Source organism: Mastigoproctus giganteus, chromosome 1, assembly GCF_048544385.1.
Source record: "Mastigoproctus giganteus isolate SK-2022 chromosome 1, ASM4854438v1, whole genome shotgun sequence".
Classification (NCBI taxonomy): Eukaryota; Metazoa; Arthropoda; class Arachnida; order Uropygi; family Thelyphonidae; genus Mastigoproctus; species Mastigoproctus giganteus.
Window position 1 is genome coordinate 189,499,703 of NC_143575.1, and position 18,998 is coordinate 189,518,700.

An 18,998-nucleotide genomic window follows, 5' to 3' on the forward strand; every position below is an offset into this window, starting at 1 on the left:
AAACAATTATCCAGGAAATCCACAAAAGCCTTGCTAGTGTGTGAGTGATCAACCAACAAATTGCAGTCAATATCTGGGAAATTAAAATCTCCCATTATAAGACACTCTGACTTACTGGCCCACTCTATTTCTCTGTAAAGTTGTTTATTATACTCATCAGAATCATTAGGCCTGTAACATACTCCTACTCTCAATTTTGTTTTCCCAGTGCTTATGTCACACCAAACTGATTTGACACTTCACTTTGCAGCCATGTCGACTGGTGTACTTCCTTGGATTTTATGAGCAGTATTTCTTACTTTATATGAAAAGCTGAGTAGCCTCCAAGATTAAGTCCCTGAAGGCTTCCCATTTAGAATTCACTGTTGGTAACATCATCAGTTGATCCCACTGTATGAAATCTAAGTATATGATGTCAGAATTATTTTTTACATCCAATTCCTCGGTCACTGCATCATAGTAACCTATCAGATTATTCTTATTATTATTAGCCATATGGTGCAAGGAAGCCTGAGGCTTATGCTGCACTAGCCAGAAAAGAATCCCACGTTACCCTGAGAGAGAGAGAGAGAGAGAGAGGAATCACCAAGAAAGAGAAGAATGATGATATCCAGCTCAGGACCCTAGGTGTGCCAAGCCCATACTCACCAGATGTGAGCCCCTGGGATACTGGACAACCGGACTGCCCCTTGACATATCCATGCTGTGATTGTAGTATAATTGCATTGCCTGTTCAAATAGTCCTGCATTACTTCTTTAACCAGTGATTCCATTATTTTCTCTGGAACAGACATTAAACTAACAGGTCTGTAATTACTCAAGTCACCTTTTGATCCCCTTTTATGAATTTGGATATATTCACACTTCTCCAGTTGTTGGGGATCTCCCCTGAATCCAAGGATGTTCTCATAATTATGGCTAAGGGTTTGCTTACCTCCTTTGCTGCCTCCGTTGATATAATTGGAGCTGAGAAGTGGCAATTAGGTTATTCTAATATTGATAAATGCACGTTACTGTATATGGGTAGTAGTAATCCCTGAATAGTATACTAACTGGGCGGTATCACATTCAGGATAGTGTAGAATGAAAAAGATCTGTTGATAATTGTGCAGTCAGACACGAAATTCTCTGAGCAGTGCAGAAGGGCTGCTCATATAGCTTATGGGGTTTTGTCATTGACAAAACCAAATAAGCCAACAGGGATCTCAGAAGATCCAGTTCAAATGCAATTATCGATAACTCAAAGCTATTTAAGTTAATCTTATGCTGGAGAAAGCGATATATTCGCTGTGTTATATGTATTCTATGAATGTTCTATGCAGTTTTTCTATGTTTTAGCAGTTTGTATGTAAGTAACAATCTAATTGGAGATATAATGGTTCCAGTTAGATTCCTCTGGATGGCTGTAACTGGAATTGCATCCTTGTAAAATTTTGTGAATAAAGAATTTTATTATTATTATTATGCCATTGTATAAGACAATGATTTGGCTACATCTTAAGTACTACATAGATGTCTGTAAGCCTTATTTTAGGAAGGATATGGATCTGTTGGAAGTGCAGAGGTGGGTGGGTGTAGGTATCCTGATGATGAAACAGCTGACAATCCAGTTGTGAAATTTCGGTACCTGCCCACCCAGTGATGAAGGCCCCCAAAACGGTCATCTGGGTGGTGGTATTCACTGAGAATCAGTAACAATAGTCTTCTCAATTGAGGAGTTGTTACTTATTTGAAGTTTAACCCAATGGGCAACTCATGAAGGTATTCACAGTGTGAGATGTAATGAAACAATGCCACTGTAATAATTTCAGTTAATTTACTGTGTATAGACATGATGCATTTGCATTAACTTTGATCTGAATTTTTGTTATGTAAATACTTGATTACAAATTGAGAAATTTTGGATAATTTCAGAATTAAAAGGTATGGAGTTGCTTTACATTTGGGTCATGTCAGGTTTCTGCATACATTGAAAAATTTATGTTAATAACTTAAAATAATTTTTTATTGTTCCTGGGAAAAACTCTTTTTTTCTCAGTTCTTTATAGAGTTAGTGAGTGAGTGCAATACATAGATTATTCCATATTTAGTTGCTAATAATTTTTGTTGTGCAGTTTTTCAAAAAATCATAATTTGTTTGATCCATTCCATTCATTTACAATCAAAAACAGTTTGTAATTTTGTACGTTTCAACCATTTCATTATGCTGAAATGTACAAAATTGGCAGCATTGGCAATTCCCTCAAGGTATTGCGTTGTACATGGTTCAGTATATTTTCTTGACTTCTGTAGGCACGAAATTAGGGGTTAACCTGTACTGGTCTATCTGTGGTACATATAATTAAAAAAAAGTTTTTATATAGTTTTTTTTTTATATAGTATTATTTTTTAATGATTTGATGCAATTGCTAAAATTTTATAGTTTGTTTCACAGTATTATGAGGCAGTTATAACTTCAGATCAGAAGCATCAACTATTCATATGGCATCTAAAAGGCTTTCAAATTGTGAAATTTACAAGTGGTAGTAATTTAGGATATTAATGTTAATAAGCTGATTGTGTTGTTTGATGATGATAATTTTTTTTTTTTTTTTAGCTTATTGATTTAAAAGCTGAATTATCCAGAAAGAGACAAGCCTTTAAACAGAGTAAACTTGAGAAAGAGGCTGGCATATTTGTGAAACATAAAAAAGAAAAGGTTAGTTAAATAAAATAATTAACATTAAAAAGAAAAGGTTAATTATTTATCATTTGGACTTTTTTGTTATATTTGGTTTAAATTTTTGAATTTCATGTTAAAATTGGATTGTCTTACCATTTACATTTTAAATTCGATCATTTAGATTATTATTTTGAAATGATTATTTCAGAATAATGATCTTTATCCACCATAGAGGATCCACTTTATAGAGATATGGCAAAGCATTGCATTTGCATATTCGTAGTTTGATTATTCTGATTATTACCTGTAATCTTTATCTGTAATTGGGTAGCTTTATAAATATAATTTATCTGCTAAATATTTCAGTTGAACTTAGTAATATGTCCTCCTTTATAGTTAAAAAGACGAGGGGGTCCCCTCAAAAAAATTTCTAGATGCCAATATCCTGCCTACTTCTGTTTAAAGTTATTACTATACCTGCAAGTTAAAGGCATATAATACTGCTTCATCTAGACCATCATAGTATTGTGTGGATGTGCCAAAAGGAATTCTACTGTTATGTGTATTATGCATTGTGAATTCCTTGTTGACTACAGAGTAGTAGTGGCAAATAATGCAAGAAAATAAGCTTAAACATCATCAGAAAAAAAAAAAAGCAACACTTCCCATTACACCTAATCCCCCTCTCCTCAACAGTTTATCTTTCTTCCTTGAATTTATTAAAATTACCCACGTCCACAAAACAGATGGGACTTTATCTCCCAACAATAAACCACCCTCTGGCTGAAGGCAAATTTTTGCACATCCGACCTGCAACAATACTTCTTCAGTTTGAATTTATGCCCCCTCACTTGTATAGTCTGAGAGGAAGGATTCCATCAGCATTGAGTTTACTCAATCCATTGATGACCTTAAGCAACTTAATCAGAACTCCTTGCCTCTGGGTGCTCTAATTTGCAAAACTGAAGCCTTTTCCTGTAAGAGCACACATTTATCCCCTCCCACCAACCATGTTGCTCTTCTTTGCACCCATTCCAACAGATCCATATCCTTCCTAAAATAAGGTTTCTAGACCTGTATACAGATCTGGAAGCCTTATATCATTGACCCTCTCAGTTGTCCTGTCTTCACTGCTCAAAGAATTTCACATCTAATTGGCCAATTAACTCCAGGTCCATTATCCTGATTATGGTGAAACACAATTGCATCTATGTTGTACCAGTTGTATTCATATGGGTACCAGTTGATCCGGGATTACTGCCCATATGAAGTACCTTGCATTTGTCAATATTAAACTTCACTTGCCACTTCTCAGCCCATCTGCCTGATTTGTGTAGATTTTTTTTCAGTAGCATACCTTGACTACTGTGATTAACTACCCTGCCAACTTTCATATTATCTGAAAAGTTAGATATTAATCCTGATATGCATTCATCAATATCATTAGTAAATATAGAAAATGACAATGGGCAAAGCACTAAATCCTAAGGGACTGCATAACCACTCTCTGCCTTCTCTCACCCAACCAACTCTTTGTGCCACACTGCTCCAATTTTTATAGCAGTCTTTTATGTGCAGCAGTATCAAAACTGTTTTTCTGAAACCTAAGTATATGATGTTGAAATTATTTTCTGCATCCAGTTCCTTTGTTACTATCATAATATCCAATCAGATTAGTCAGACAAGATTGCCTTTTAACAAATCCATGCTACGACTGTAGTACAATTGCATTCCTGTCTAGATGGGCCTGCATTACTTTAACCAGTGATTCCATTATTTTCCCTTGAACAGATGCTAACAGGTCTCTGATTACTCACATTACCTTTTGATCCAACTTTGTGAATTGGGGATACATTTGCACATCTCCAGTTCATAGAGATCACTCTCAAATCCTGGTTGCTCTCATAATCATTACTAAAGGCTTGCTTCCTCTTTTGCTGCTTTCTTTAATATAACTGGATAGATCCCATCCACCCCAAGTGCCTTTTTTTTTTTACGTTTAGCTTCAACAATTTCTCCTCCACTTTCCTCTCAGTTATCACAAGATCATTCAACTCCCTGCCAGAATTTGACATGCTTCTGGCATCCCCATGCCTAAAAAAAATTCTTGATGTGTGAATGTAGATGCAAAATTCCCATTCAGTTTATGTGCAACCTGAGCAAAATCATCAACAGTATTCATTCATATCTAGTGGACAAATGTTATTTAACCTCTTCCTTCTACTGTTTATATAAGTAAAGAAGTTATTTGCTACTTTTATTTGTATTCTTTATCAAAGACTTCTTGTAATCTGTCTTAGCTTGCCTAATCTCCTTTTCGACTTGATTGTAGGCAAGTTTATATATATGAGACCATGCATTTTCTTTGCTGCCATGAGTCTCATCAGTTCGTTTGACATAATTTAGGGCTATGCCGTGATCTGTATTGTTGGTATAAAAAGCTTAGTTGGGTTCTATGATAACATCCATAAATGCCACCTATTTAGAATTTACTGTTGGTAACTTCATCAGTTGATCCCACTACATAGAATTTAAAAACCATTGGAGACTGCTGTAGTCACCTTTACTAGAGCAAAAGCCTCTTTCCTTGTCTTTGACAGTAGTCACATCTTTTAGTTTTTTTGTTTTTTTTTTTATGAAACCCCCAAACATGAGAGGTATTAGAACCTATAGTACTTAGTACCATGCTTAGGTTGGAGAAGACGAAAGAAGATATTTGTTGACATTAGACTTGAACTTTTGTAGACTGTAAATTTTCAGGAAATACGTATGAACGAAGGTTGTTCCAGAAAACTGCAGTTGAATGAATAGACGAGGAAGATGAAAAGTTGGTTCTGCGAGTTTGAAGTTGGACAGTAAATGGATGTTGGCTGGTGGCAGCACGTGTTCGGACTGTTTTGAAAGAGAGCGAGCGGGAACTATAGAAGCCAATTCAGAAGAACAGTGCCCATGGAAGTATCTGTAGAAAAGGCATGCAGCAGAAACAGTACATCTATGAGACAGTGAGTGGAGAGACTCTGTTAGAGAGGAGTCATTAATTAACCTAACTGCGCTCTTCTGAATGGAATCTAGAAGCCAGAGAGAGATTTTGGGGGCACCATCGCAGATGTGGGAACAATATTCCATGTTAGGGCGGATTTGCAATTTGTATAGAGTCAACAGCTGTTTGGAAGAAAAGTAACGCCAAGAATGAAAGAGAAAACCAAGTTTTTTAGATGCAGAGGAAGCAATATTTGTATTGTGCTTGCGCCAAGAAGAGATTAGAAGTCAGGGTCATCCCCAAAAGAGATATATCATTTTGCCTAGAAATCGGAGTGTCATCAAAGATAAGCATAGGAGCAGAAGACTCCTTTTTGTGAGATATTAGACAAGACTGACTTTAAGAAGGATTGAAATCAACTAAGTTGTCTTTGCCCCACTGGAGAATTACCTGGAGATCAGAATTTAAGGAATTGGTAGCGGAGTGTCACCAAAGATAAGCATAGGAGAAGAAGACTCCTTTTTGCTAGATATTAGACAAGACTGACTTTTAGAAGGATTAAAATCAACTAAGTTGTCTTTGCCACACTGGAGAATTACCTGGAGATTGGAATTTAAGGAATTGGTATCAGATATTCGAGAAGTTGAAGCTGATTGAGCAGGGCAAAGTTTCTCAAAATAGAAAGTGGAATGGAATGGAATGTGCTATCGTCGGCAAAACTATGGATAGGATTTTCAGTTAATGGAAGAAGGTCATTAATATACAAGAGGAAAAGAGTGGGGGAAAGAACTGAACTTTGGGGGACACCAGCATTAGTGGAGAAGTTAGAAGACAGAGAGCCATCTACCATCACCCTCAGTGAGCGATCAGAGAGAAAACTGGATAATCAATTACAAAAAACAATTGGAAAACCATAAGATGGAAGCTTGTTTAGAAGACCTTAATGCCAAACATGATCGAAAGCCTTTGAGATGTCAAGAGCAACTTCTTGTGTTTCACCAAACTTTTCCGCTGAATTAGTCCATAAATGGGTAACATAAGCCAGAATATCACCAGTGGATCGACACTGACAGAATCCATACTGGCGATCGTTGATCAGACGGAAGGTTTCTAGGTAGTTTAAGAGTTGGCAGTTAATTGATTTCTCCATTACTTTAGAAAGAGTAGAAGTAATTGAAATGGGATGATAATTGGATTGGTGGGACTTGTCACCCTTTTTAGGAACTGGCTGGATTATGGGCAAATTTCCAAGCAGAAAGAAAAACACCTTTGGAATAAGAAAGGGAAAAAGGCGGCAAAGAATAGGAGTAAGTTCAGGAGCACAGGTTTTGAGAACAAGTGGAGAAATACGATCAGGACCTGGAGCTTTCTTACAATCAAGATTCATCAAAATCCTTCTGACGGAAAACACCGGAGGCATTCAATGGAGCGTGTTGGGAATGGTGGGAGGTGTTTTACCAAGATTAATACATGAGTTGGAAGAAAAATGGGAACCTAGTAGGTCGGCTTTATCCTTGGCTGAAGTGTCCACAGAACCATCTGGTTTTGACAGAGATGGGCAAAAGTTGCATCCAATATCTTTGGCAAGAGACTAGAATGCTCGTCTACCATTAGGGCAAGAAGCAAATTTTCTACTCTTAGTCTGTTCAAAATCTAGTTTGGACTGATTAATAATTGTTTTACAATTGTTGTAAGCTTTGGTGTAGACAGAAAATGAAACCGAAGAATTGGAAACAAGCCAATTACGATATGCAATGTTCTTCTCTTGAACAGCCTTAGCAGATTTATTGGAAAACCAAGGTTTAGATAAAGGACGAGATTTTAAAGTGGAGAGTTGAATAAAGGATTCCATTCTTACAAGAATAATTTCACTGACACGATCTGAGAAAACGTTGATATCAGAAGTTTTGAAACAATAATCCGACCAAGGAAAAGAAGAAAAGAAATCTCGCAGCATCCCATTTTGCATTCTTGTAATGCAAAACAATATGAGGTTGGGAATAGCAATGAAATAATTGTTCCATTGGAGAAGAGACAATCACCAAGTTGTGATCTGAAGTGCCTAAAGGACCACTCACTTCAACTGTGTACTTAGAAGGGTTGTTTGTGAGAAAAAGATTAAGCTTGTTGGCTGTATGGTTAGGATTGTCCGGTATCCTTGTAGGTAAATGAACAATCTGTGCAAGGTCATTAGTAATTGCAAAAGACTCAGCATCTCGACCAGCTGGGTCTGTGTGACTAGAAAACGGAAGCCAGCTGGAGTTGTGAACATTAAAATCACCAAGGAAAATTACCTCACTGTTAGGAAAGTTGGAAATTCAGAAGACTAGAGAAGGTTAAGTTGCAAAGAGAAGAAGTCAAAGAGCTCCAAGTGATTAGTGGAGTTGGGAGAACGGTAGAGACAACAGATGAATTTGACCTAATGAGGTAGAGAGATTTTAAGCTAGAGAAGATTGAAATGGGGAGATTCCAAATTACCAAGTGTCTGACAGGAATATCAGAACGGACATATGCACAAATACCACCTTTGAGGCAAAAGGAATCATACAGCAAATAATTTGGGCAACTGAGATGAGCAGTAGTTGAATCAACTGATAACTGAGATTCTGTCAGAAAAAGTACATGTGGTTTGGCAGACTGCAAGTGAAATGGACGTTGTTGAGATTAGAATTGAGACCACGTATATTTGTAAAATGAACTAGGAAGTGATTGGGAGGTTTAGATCTTTTCACAGATAAGCTTACTCTATTAGTTTGACAATTCATGGTGTATTCAATAGTAAGAAAAAGTGGGGGGGGGGCTACATGCTGTATGAAGTAATGAAATTTTTGGGTATGGCATACACATGGTAAGAATATACCCAGATCTTTGACATAATGTGGCCTCGACAATGCCCCCGCATACACACTACTCGGACTCCCTCCAGTCACTATCTGGCAGAGTAGAGGTAGCAAGATTATACACTAGCTGATCTGGAAGCCTCCTAAAGAGGGTACCAATAGGTTCGGTCTGGTGTACTAACTAGCAGCTGGCCTGGGAACACCGTTTTAGAGCTGTACCCTCGAAATGTAAGGAAGATTGAATCTCGCCATGATGTTTATCTTAACCTCAAAAGTCATCAGTCATATTGCATGATGGAAGAGGTGGGGAATGATTGATCGGAACTTAGCTCTGGACACTATACATGGGTTCCACCACTTCAAGCTTCCAATAAGCAGAGTGGTGGTATTGCACCGGTTGATAAGAGTTATCTACCACCGAGTATTGCCTGGTAACACAGAGGGGTGGCATTCCTCCATGTGGTGTGGGTGCCACACCTCGACCCATGCTTGCATTGGTTCACACCTGGGTGGTCACCCACAGTGTGTTTGTGCATGGAGGTTATACCCAGGATTACTAACAGGATCGTGAAGGTGCAAGTAGAGGATTTGGCTGTTACATACCGTCCAGAGTTCACCGAAATTGGATCCACTTGACTTGAATGTCACCTGAATATCAGTTCCATCAGCGTTTTAGACTCCCAGGTAGCAAGTACAGCTTGTCTCACATATCTGAGAGAATGTCTGTGACAACCTCAAGTAAATCCTTTTAAGTGGGTCTTTTATCTTTAGAGTCTTATTGCATGAAGGTTCAGTGCACATAATTAGATTCAGACTATTGCTTTCTCTTCTTGCTCTATAATGCTGGTGCAGGAAAGAATCATCCATTAAATCCACAAATGTTTTGCTACTGTATGAGTGACAAACCCACAAGGTCCAGTCAATATTTAGAAAGTCCCCCATTAAAATATATTCTGATTTATTAGTCCACTTTATATGACTCTACAGTTGTTTGTTATATTCATCCCAGTCATTAGGCCTATAACGCTGTCCTATCCTTGTTTTTTTTTTTTTTTTCCCCAGTGTTTATGTCGCACCAAAACTGACTCAACATTGCACTTGCCACCCGTATCCACTGGATGCACTGCCTTAGATTTTTATGAGCTTCACAACAGAGAGTAACCCTCCCCCCCTTTGCTGTCTTGTTTTTCAACTCTAGACTTTCTAAAGCCAATACAAGAAGAAAAGGGACAGACAAGAATTTGTGACTTACTGGCAGCAGGATTGGAATACAAACCCTCTTGTAAGAGTAATATATAATTTTCTACCAATAGTTAAAAGAGTACTTGAGGAAACAACTACAATGGTTTAACTCAAGGCTTGAAAGCAATTTTCCTGTTTAATCCAGGGCTTGAAGCAACTTTTCTTCGCACTGGACATGGCAGCTTAAATGATAAGCTCTTTCATTTCAGCTTGTTGCCAACCATGCTCTTACTGCAGAAGCAGAGAAACTTCAAGACATATACCTTATGAAGCCCATATTATAATGATCTTAAAGCAGCAATGCAAATTCAGATTGGATATACTAACTGCTAAGAATCTCCTAACCTTATTGCTACCAACGAAAAATTCAATGCCTTCTCCACATTTGCAAACAAAGCTTTCCAAAGAAGAATAAATGCACAACACCTGGAATAGCTATCAGAAACCCTAAATTCTAGATGTTCATGATCTAAAAATGCAGAAGATCACCAGCAAATGTACAATGTCAAGAGACCCTTTCCTTTGTCCAGTGCCTCATCAAATTACAGACAATAGCCACTCCAAGATTCATTTTCAAAGCATCATTTTGATTCTTTGATGTCGGCTCTTCCTATCATTGCAAAGCAGAATTTTCCAAGCATTGAATTGTTCACCGAAGGGGAACTTGAGTTGGGGTTAGACTGTTACGAGACAGGTTAGTTTTACCCTGCTGATGACTAATTGTGATGGTTAAATAACAACTAACCTACTTGTGACTCAGGAACTCAACTGACAACACCTGGACTGATGCTGACCCAGTACTGGGTGGGATTCTTGGAACTTGCTATTTCTGAGCCTAAATCTTACTGGCTCCAGTTGGAATAGGACCTTCTCTGGCCTCGTGACCCCCCCATCCATCCTGGTGAGGCTGGTGACAGTCTTATGCTAGGATATGCCTAGAGAAAAATTGTACTGGCTCCATTGCTGTAGCAGAATTTTTGTTAACCCTGTCTGCAGTAGGATGTTCTTCCTCTGACTCGTCAGAATTGCTGATCCTCTTAGGGGTAGAAGTTTGGAAACCCAGTCCTGGGTAGGATATTCTTTCTCTGATGATTGTCATCACAATTGCTGACCCCCTTGTATGGTAGGATTTAGACTTCACAGTCCATCTGTGCACTTTTCACTTTTTCTATTCTTCTATCTTCTAAATTAGTATTAGTAATGGCCATATGGTGCAAGGAAGCTTCAGGCATATGCTGCACCGCCAAAAAAAAAAAATAATACAATAATAATAAAAAAAAATAAATAAAATAAATAATAAAACAAAAGGAAATAGACAATCTATGCATTTCCTTCCTCCCATAGGTAGGAATAAGATCCAGCTGATCTTTGAATTTCCCCAAACTGTCAGCCTCTACCACCCATGTAGGTAACTTATTCCAGTAATTTTTAACTCGCTGGCTAAAATAAAACTTCCTGCAATCCAGTCTAAACATCTAACACCCCCCAGGTGCCTTCGTAGCCAGGTGGGCAGGAGCAGCAGTGCGTAGCATGCTTCTTGATTAGACCGGGGTTCGAGCCCATGCCCACCAAATACGGAGGATGCGGAAAGGTCAGAAAATGACCACCGCATATCCCCGGAGCAATATGGCCTTAGTTGCTAATGCTCCTAAAAACCAAATAACAAACAAACAACAATCTCCCCCCCCCCCCCCCCCCGTAACTTGAATTTATGGCCCTTAGTTCTAGAATCATAACCGTCAAAATTTCATCCTCATTCGTTTTAATTTTGACTCTCAGAGCCTTAAACACCTCAATCAAGTCTCCTCTAAGGCACCTAGTTTCCAAACTGTGCAACCCACATATTCAAAGTCCTTTCTTATATGGATGCCCTTTTGCCAATCTCGCCGTGTAAGTTACCCACATTTGAACCCTTTCAAGAAGCTCAGCGTCTTTTTTTAGGTGCAGTCTCCACACTTGAACACAGTATTCCAAGTGTGGTCTTGGAATAGCCTTATATAATGGGCTATGATGTCCTTATCTCTACTAGAAAATGTTCAATAAATCATCGACAGGACACCATGGGCCTTCCTTGCAGCCTTCTAAATGCTTGGAGAATTTCATGTCTGACCATATCGTAACTCCCAAGTCCCTTTCTTCCACCATTGACTTTAGTTCAACTCCAAGTGAATAAGTTATTTTAAAGTTACTTTTCCTCAGGTGTAAGACCTTGCACTTTGCTGGATTAAAGCAAAGCACCACTCTTTTGACCATCCCTGAAGTCTATCTAGGTCACTCTGATTGGTGGTCATCATTAACTACTCTATTGAACTTTACATCATCTGAAAATTTAGATATCACACTCTCTTTCCAATGTCTTTAAGAAAATCAAAAACAACAGTGGTCCTAATACTGATCCCTAGGGAACCCCACTTCTTACGTTAACTCAATCTGAGGAATAACCATTTATCACAACCCTCTACCTTCTGCCCTGAAACCATCCTGCTATCCATCTAAGAATTTTCCCTGTAATTCCAACCTGTTCCACCTTTTAAAGTAACTGCTCATGTGTGTGACTGATTCAAATGCTTTGCTGAAATCTAAATAAATAATGTTGAAATTATAACGTAATTCCAGCTCGTGAGTAACCCTGTCAAAATAGCTAACCAGATTTGTTAAAAATGATTTTACCTTTACAAAACCATGCTGAGTATCCTTGAGAATTTCAGTTCTATCCCAAATGATCCTGAATTCCACCCTTGATCATTGCCTCCATGATTTTCCCTACCACTGAAGTCAGACTGACATGTCGATAATTTCCCACTTCACTCTTATGTATGGGAGATACATTGGCACTTTTCCAATTTTAGGGTTATTCAGCCAAAACATGCTGAACCATGTCCAGCCCTCGTCATAGTCAATCCTAAATAGGACGTAGTCAAGATAATTAGGCTTACCAATCAATATGCCATTTGAATAAGTGTATCTATTCCTTATGTCTCATAATTTTAGTTTCACTGTACTACCCACCAACTTCTAACATTACACTCCATCTTGGCTATCTTGATCAAGTTATTTCTCTGGTAGGTATTGCCAAACTTATTATAATGTCAGATGTTAATGCTAAATACAGTCTTTGGCACACCGACCATACTGATTACAAAGGGTTCACTCACAGAAAACTTTCTCCTTATACTTTTATCTCTGTAAACAGCGAATCAAATATAGATATATTTGGGTTGTGTTAGGGTTGTTAAATATACAAGAACAGTAAGTCTTAATTGTTTATATAGTAATGTTATAAGCGTCGTCAATAACATGAGCGAATTCAAACTGCTGGTTAAAACAAGTAACGGGGGCATAATAGGGCTTACGGAAATGTGGTTCACCCGGAAATAGGGGATGATGAGTTTCAGTACGGCTTGTATAATGTATTTAGGAAGGATAGGATAGATAGAAGGGGTGGTGGGGTAATGCTTCTTATCAGAAGCAGCCTGAGTGCGACAATAGCTTTCCTGGATTCAGAGGTTTCACGTGCTAGTATAGAATCTGTATGGTGTGAGATAGTTGGAAACAAAAGTATAATGCGAGTAGGAGTAATGTACAAACCAGGTGATTGTGAAGCTTATGACGAAAGCCTCTACATGCAAATGGAATGGGCAAGTAAGCGTCAATTCTTATTATGGGTGATTTCAATTTGCCTTTAATTGATTGGAGAAAATGGAAAGGAAACATGACATGGGGAACAAAATTTTTAAATCGACTAGATGACTGTTATTTGTAACAAGCTGCAAAGAGAAAAGAATATTCTAGACCTCATCATCACCCATGAATCAGATGACATAACAAGGCTGACAGTAGAGGAACCAGTAGCAGGAAGTGATCACGGAGTTCTACAGTGGATGATGAAGAGAGAGGTAGCAGTAGTAAAAGGCAAAGGAATGGGTTATAATATCAGAAAAGGAACTTATGATGCCTTAAGGTGCTACATGGCCTCTATTAACTGGGTAGATATCGCACAGAGAATGAATATAATTGAACTGTGGTATGCTTTTAAAACATTTGAACATGCTTTGTAAAAAGGATAGGTGGAATAGGACCAGGGTAGGTCTGCCAGGGGCAAAGGTTGATGACGTTGTAGAGCGGATATCATCTTTTAAGGGCACAAAAGGTGATATAGTTGTACACGTTGGCACTAATGATATTAAGAGTAGGAGACCGGCGGAATTACTTAGCAAGTACAGGTCACTGTTGAAAAAAAGCCATGAATTAGGGTTGAACTTGAAAGTGTCTGCAATTCTGCCCAGACACGATAGGAGGGAGTATATGATGAGAGCCTTGTCGATCAATTCGGCCCTGGAGGGATTGTGCAAGGCTCAAGGGATAGAATTTTTTTCAGCCTGGACTGTACTTGATAACAGGAGAGATTGCTTCTACAGGGACGGGATACACTTAAATAGAAAGGGTGCAAGAATTTTTGCTGATGCTATCGAGGCAGTGTTAGGTGGGTCGGAAAACTGCTAGCTTGGGGGGAGACAAAGACCAATGGACTGACAGTAGCCACTGGCAGAGGTGAAAGAGATTCTTGCACTGCTTCTATTAGAATGAGCAGAAGCCTGAAAAACAAGATGCTTGATATTTCAGAGACTGCTGGGAGCCATTGCGGTACAAGTAAACACATGGGTTGTGTTAGGGTAGCTAAGAATAGAAACAGGTGCATGTATACCTGCGTGTACACCAATGCTAGGAGTTTGGTAAATAAATTTGATGAATTTGAGGTATTGCTCAAAACATCAAAGGCAGATATTGTTGGGATATCAGAGACGTGGTGTCACACAGATATAAGTAATGCGGAACTGGAATTTGGGGAATACAATGTGTATAGAAAGGATAGACAGGACAGGAGGGGAGGAGGGGTTATGCTATTAATTAAGAAACACATAAAGTCCAAGGAAGTGAAGCCAGTCGACATTGATGGACAGGGCAGTGTCGAGTCAGTTTGGTGTGACATAAGCATAGGGAAATCAAAATTGAGAGTAGGAGTGTGCTATAGGCCTAATGACTCTGATGAGTATAATAAAATATTGTACAGGGAAATAGAGTGGGCCAGTAAATCAGAGAGTCTTATAATGGGGGATTTTAATTTCCCAGATATTGACTGGAATTTGTGGGTTGGTCACTCGCACACTAGCAAGGCTTTTGTGGATTTATTGGATACTACATCAGCATGTTCGTGAGGCAACAAGAGGGAGCAATACTCTTGATCTGATTATCAGTAGTGATTCTTCATGCATTAAGAATCTGCAGATAAATGAACCACTAGGTGGCAGTGAACACAGTGTGTTGAAGTGGGATTTACTCAAGGAGGTAACTACCATCAGAGGTAAAGGGAAGGGTTTTTGTTTTCGTAAAGGCGACTATGATGGTATGAGACAGTATTTAAATTCTATACAGTGGGACCAACTGATGATGTTACCAACAGCAAACTCAAAATGGGAAGCATTCAAGGAACAAATGTTGGAGGCTACCAGGCTTTACATACCAACTAAGAAATATTGTTCAAGGTTTAGGCCTAAATGGTTGTCAGATGAACTAATGAGACATGTGGCAGAGAAGAAAAATGCATGGGATACATACAAATTAATGGGTGACATGGAAGCCTATGATAGATATAAGTTGGTCTGTAACCAAGTCACATAGGAGATTAGGCAGGCAAAGGCAGACTAAGAAAAATCCTTGGCAAAGGATGCAAAGAAAAACAGAAAAGAGTTCTTTACATATTTGAACTCGAGAAGGAAAGGGATGAATCAGATTGGTCCACTGGATATTGATGGTTCAACAGTTGAGGATCCTGCTCAGGTGGCTAACAATCTAAACGAGTATTTTGCATCTACATTCACGCATGAGGAGTTATTCAGGAAGGATAATGATGTAGGTAAAGTAAACATTGGCAGTGAGCTGGATGATTTTGTAATAACTGAGAGGAAAGTGGAGGAGAGATTGTTGAGGATAAACATAAAAAAGGCACCTGGGGGTGGATGGGATCTATCCAGTTATATTAAAGGAGGCAGCAAAGGAAGTATGCAAACCCCTAGCCATAATTATGAGAGCTTCTTTGGACTCAGGGGAGGTACTCATAGACTGGAGATGTGCAAATGTAACCCCAATTCACAAAGGAGGATCAAAGGCTGACACAAGTAATTATAGACCTGTTAGTTTAACTTCTGTTCCAGGTAAATTAATGGAGGCACTGGTTAAAGAAGCACTGCAGGATCATCTAGACAAGAATTCAGTTATAGCTCAGACGCAGCATGGTTTTGTTAAGGGCAGGTCTTGCCTAACCAATTTGATTGGATACTATGATGTAGTCACAAAAGAACTGGATGCAGGGAATAACTTTGATATTATATATTTGGATCTTAGAAAGGCTTTTGATACTGTTGCACATGGAAGACTGCTGCAAAAATTGGAGCAGTGTGGCATTGGAGGCAAATTGCTGCTATGGATAAGGGGATGGTTGAGTGGCAGAAGACAGAGAGTGGTAATCAATGGACACTGCTCAACGTGGACTAATGTTATTAGTGGAGTTCCTCAAGGTTCAGTGTTGGGTCCGTTGTTGTTTTCGGTGTTTATGAATGATATTGATGATGGGATATCAAGTTTAATGTCCAAGTTTGCAGATGATACAAAGGTTGGCAGGGTCGTTAAGGACACTACTGACGCTATGCTGCTGCAACAGGATCTGGAAAGGTTGAACAGATGGGCTGAGAGGTGGCAAATGAAGTTTAACATTGACAAATGTAAAGTACTACATATGGGAAACAGTAACCCCAGAGCAACGTATCAACTCTGCGGTACTACACTGACAGTGGTGGAGAATGAAAAGGACCTGGGGGTAATTGTGCAGGCAGATATGAAGTTCTCTGAGCAGTGCAGACGAGCTGCAAGAGTAGCTCATGGTGTCTTGTCAATGATATACAGGAATTTTTCTAGCAGGGATAAGGAGGTGATTATTCCCTTGTATAAGGCAATGGTTAGGCCACATCTTGAGTGCTGTATACAGGTCTGGAGGCCTCATTTCAAGAAGGATGTAGAGCTGCTGGAACGGGTACAGAGAAGGGCAACAAGATTAGTGAATGGAACAAAGGTTGCTCTTACGAAAAAAGGCTTAAGTTTTGCAAATTACAGAGTCTGGAGACTAGGCACCGGCGAGGTGATCTGATAGAGGTGTATAAGGCTTTGAATGGTTTGAGCATGCTCAATGCCAATGGGATTCTTCATCTTGCTCAGAATAATCACCTCAGAGGGCATAAATTCAAATTGAGGAAGGACGGATGTCGGATAGATGTGCGGAAATTTGCCTTTGGCCAGCGGGTGGTTGGTGGAACCAACTTCCATCACTTGTTGTTGAAGTTGATAGCCTAAACAAATTTAAAGCTCAACTGGACAGGTATTTCGAACGAACGGAGGGGTGAAATGGGAGTGGGTTTTTTTTTTTTTTTTTTGGCTGATGCTGAATAAGCTTGCTTTCTTGCATCATATGCCTCTACTAATGCTAATGCTAATCATAGACGCCTTGAATGCATATTTACCATTAAAAAAATACTCCATGAGGAGGGTTCCAACTTGGATGAATAGTGAAGTTGCCACATTACTTGAGCAGAAAAAGTGGCATGGAAAAGTTACAGAGCAATAAAAAGTACTGAAGCCTATAACAGCTACAAGATGATCTGTAATAGAGCCACAGAAAAAGTTCGATAGGCAATAGCAGACAAAGAGGGGGGGATAAGGAATTCTTCACATATATAAATGCCAAGAAGAGCAGGACAAACCAGATCGGACCTTTATGTAAGGGAAAGGGGATAGTATTAAATACACCAGCTGCCATTGCAGATGAACTCGGCAGTTATTTTGCATTGATATTTACAGATGAAAAACCTTTCGTGGCAATGGGAAATTGTGGGATCAAATGTGAAAAATATGTAATTAATGATATTGAAATTTCACAAGATTATTTAATGAAAAAACTTTCTAGCCTATAGGCCAGTAAGGCTCCTGGAGTTGATGGAATATACCCTATAATCTTAAGGGAGGTGGCATGTGAGTGCATTGAACCATTGAGGCTAATTATGCGAGCATCACTAGACTTCGGGGAAATTCCGTTGGATTGGAAAAGTGCCAATGTATCTCCCATACATAAGGGTGGACCTAACAGTGAAGTGGGACATAATCGACCTGTCAGTCTGACTTCAGTTGTAGGGAAAATCATGGAGGCAATGATCAAGGGTGGAATTCAGGATCATTTGGATAGAATTGAAATTCTCAAGTATACTCAGCATGGTTTTGTAAAGGGAAAATCTTTTTTAACAAATCTGGTTCGCTGTTTTGAAGGGTCACTCATGAGCTGGATTTAGGGAATAATTTCTACATTGTTTATTTAGATTTCTGCAAAGCCTTTGATTCAGTTCCACGTGCACGGTTGCTTTATAAGCTGGAAGGTTGGAATCACTGGGAAAATCCTTAGATGGATAGAAGGATGGCTTCAGGGCAGGAGGCAGAGGGTTGTGATAAATGGGTATTCCTCAGATTGGGTTGATGTAAGAAGTGGGGTTCCCCCAAGGATCAGTATTAGGACCACTGTTGTTTTTAATTCTCGTAAACAACATTGATGAAGGGATAGAGGGCGTGATGTCTAAATTTGCAGATGATGTTACAATTGGTAGAGTTGTTAATGATCACTGTCAAGCTGAGCTTCTTCAGATAGACCTAGATAGACTTCAGGAATGGTCAAAAAAATGGCAGCTATGCTTTAATCCAACAAAGTGTATGGTATTACACCTGGGAAACAGTAATCCCAAAATAACTTATTCACTTGGTGGAGTTAAACTAAACCTAGTACTGGAGGAAAGGGACTTGGGTGTTATGATATGGGCAGACATGAAATTCTCTGAGCATTGTAAACAGGTTGCAAGGAAGGCTCATGGCGTCCTATCGATGAACTATCGAACTTTTACAAGCAGAGATAGGGACGTGATAATCCCATTATATAAGGCTTTTGTTAGACCACACTTGGAATACTGTGTTCAAGTATGGAGACCGCACCTAAAGAAAGACATCGAGCTTCTTGAAAGGGTGCAAAGACGGGTAACATGCCTGGTGAGATCGGCAAAAGGGCGTCCTTATGAAGAAAGACTTCAAATATGTGGGTGCAGAGTTTGGAAACTAGACACCTTAGAGGAGATTTGATTGAGGTGTTTAAGGCTCTGAGAGGCATCAGTAAAATGAATGAGGACGA

The 18,998-nt window shown here is 39.0% G+C and overlaps 1 protein-coding gene across 1 annotated transcript in view; it reads left to right on the top strand.

The window, feature by feature from the left end:
- Positions 1–18,998, top strand: part of LOC150091385 (coiled-coil domain-containing protein 174) — a 132,919-nt gene that overhangs the window by 5,392 nt on the left and 108,529 nt on the right. Inside the window, exon 2 of the mRNA XM_090383621.1 lies at positions 2,597–2,698. Within this exon, the coding sequence (XP_090239747.1) occupies positions 2,597–2,698 (102 nt within the window). The remainder of the gene's footprint in view (positions 1–2,596; positions 2,699–18,998) is intronic.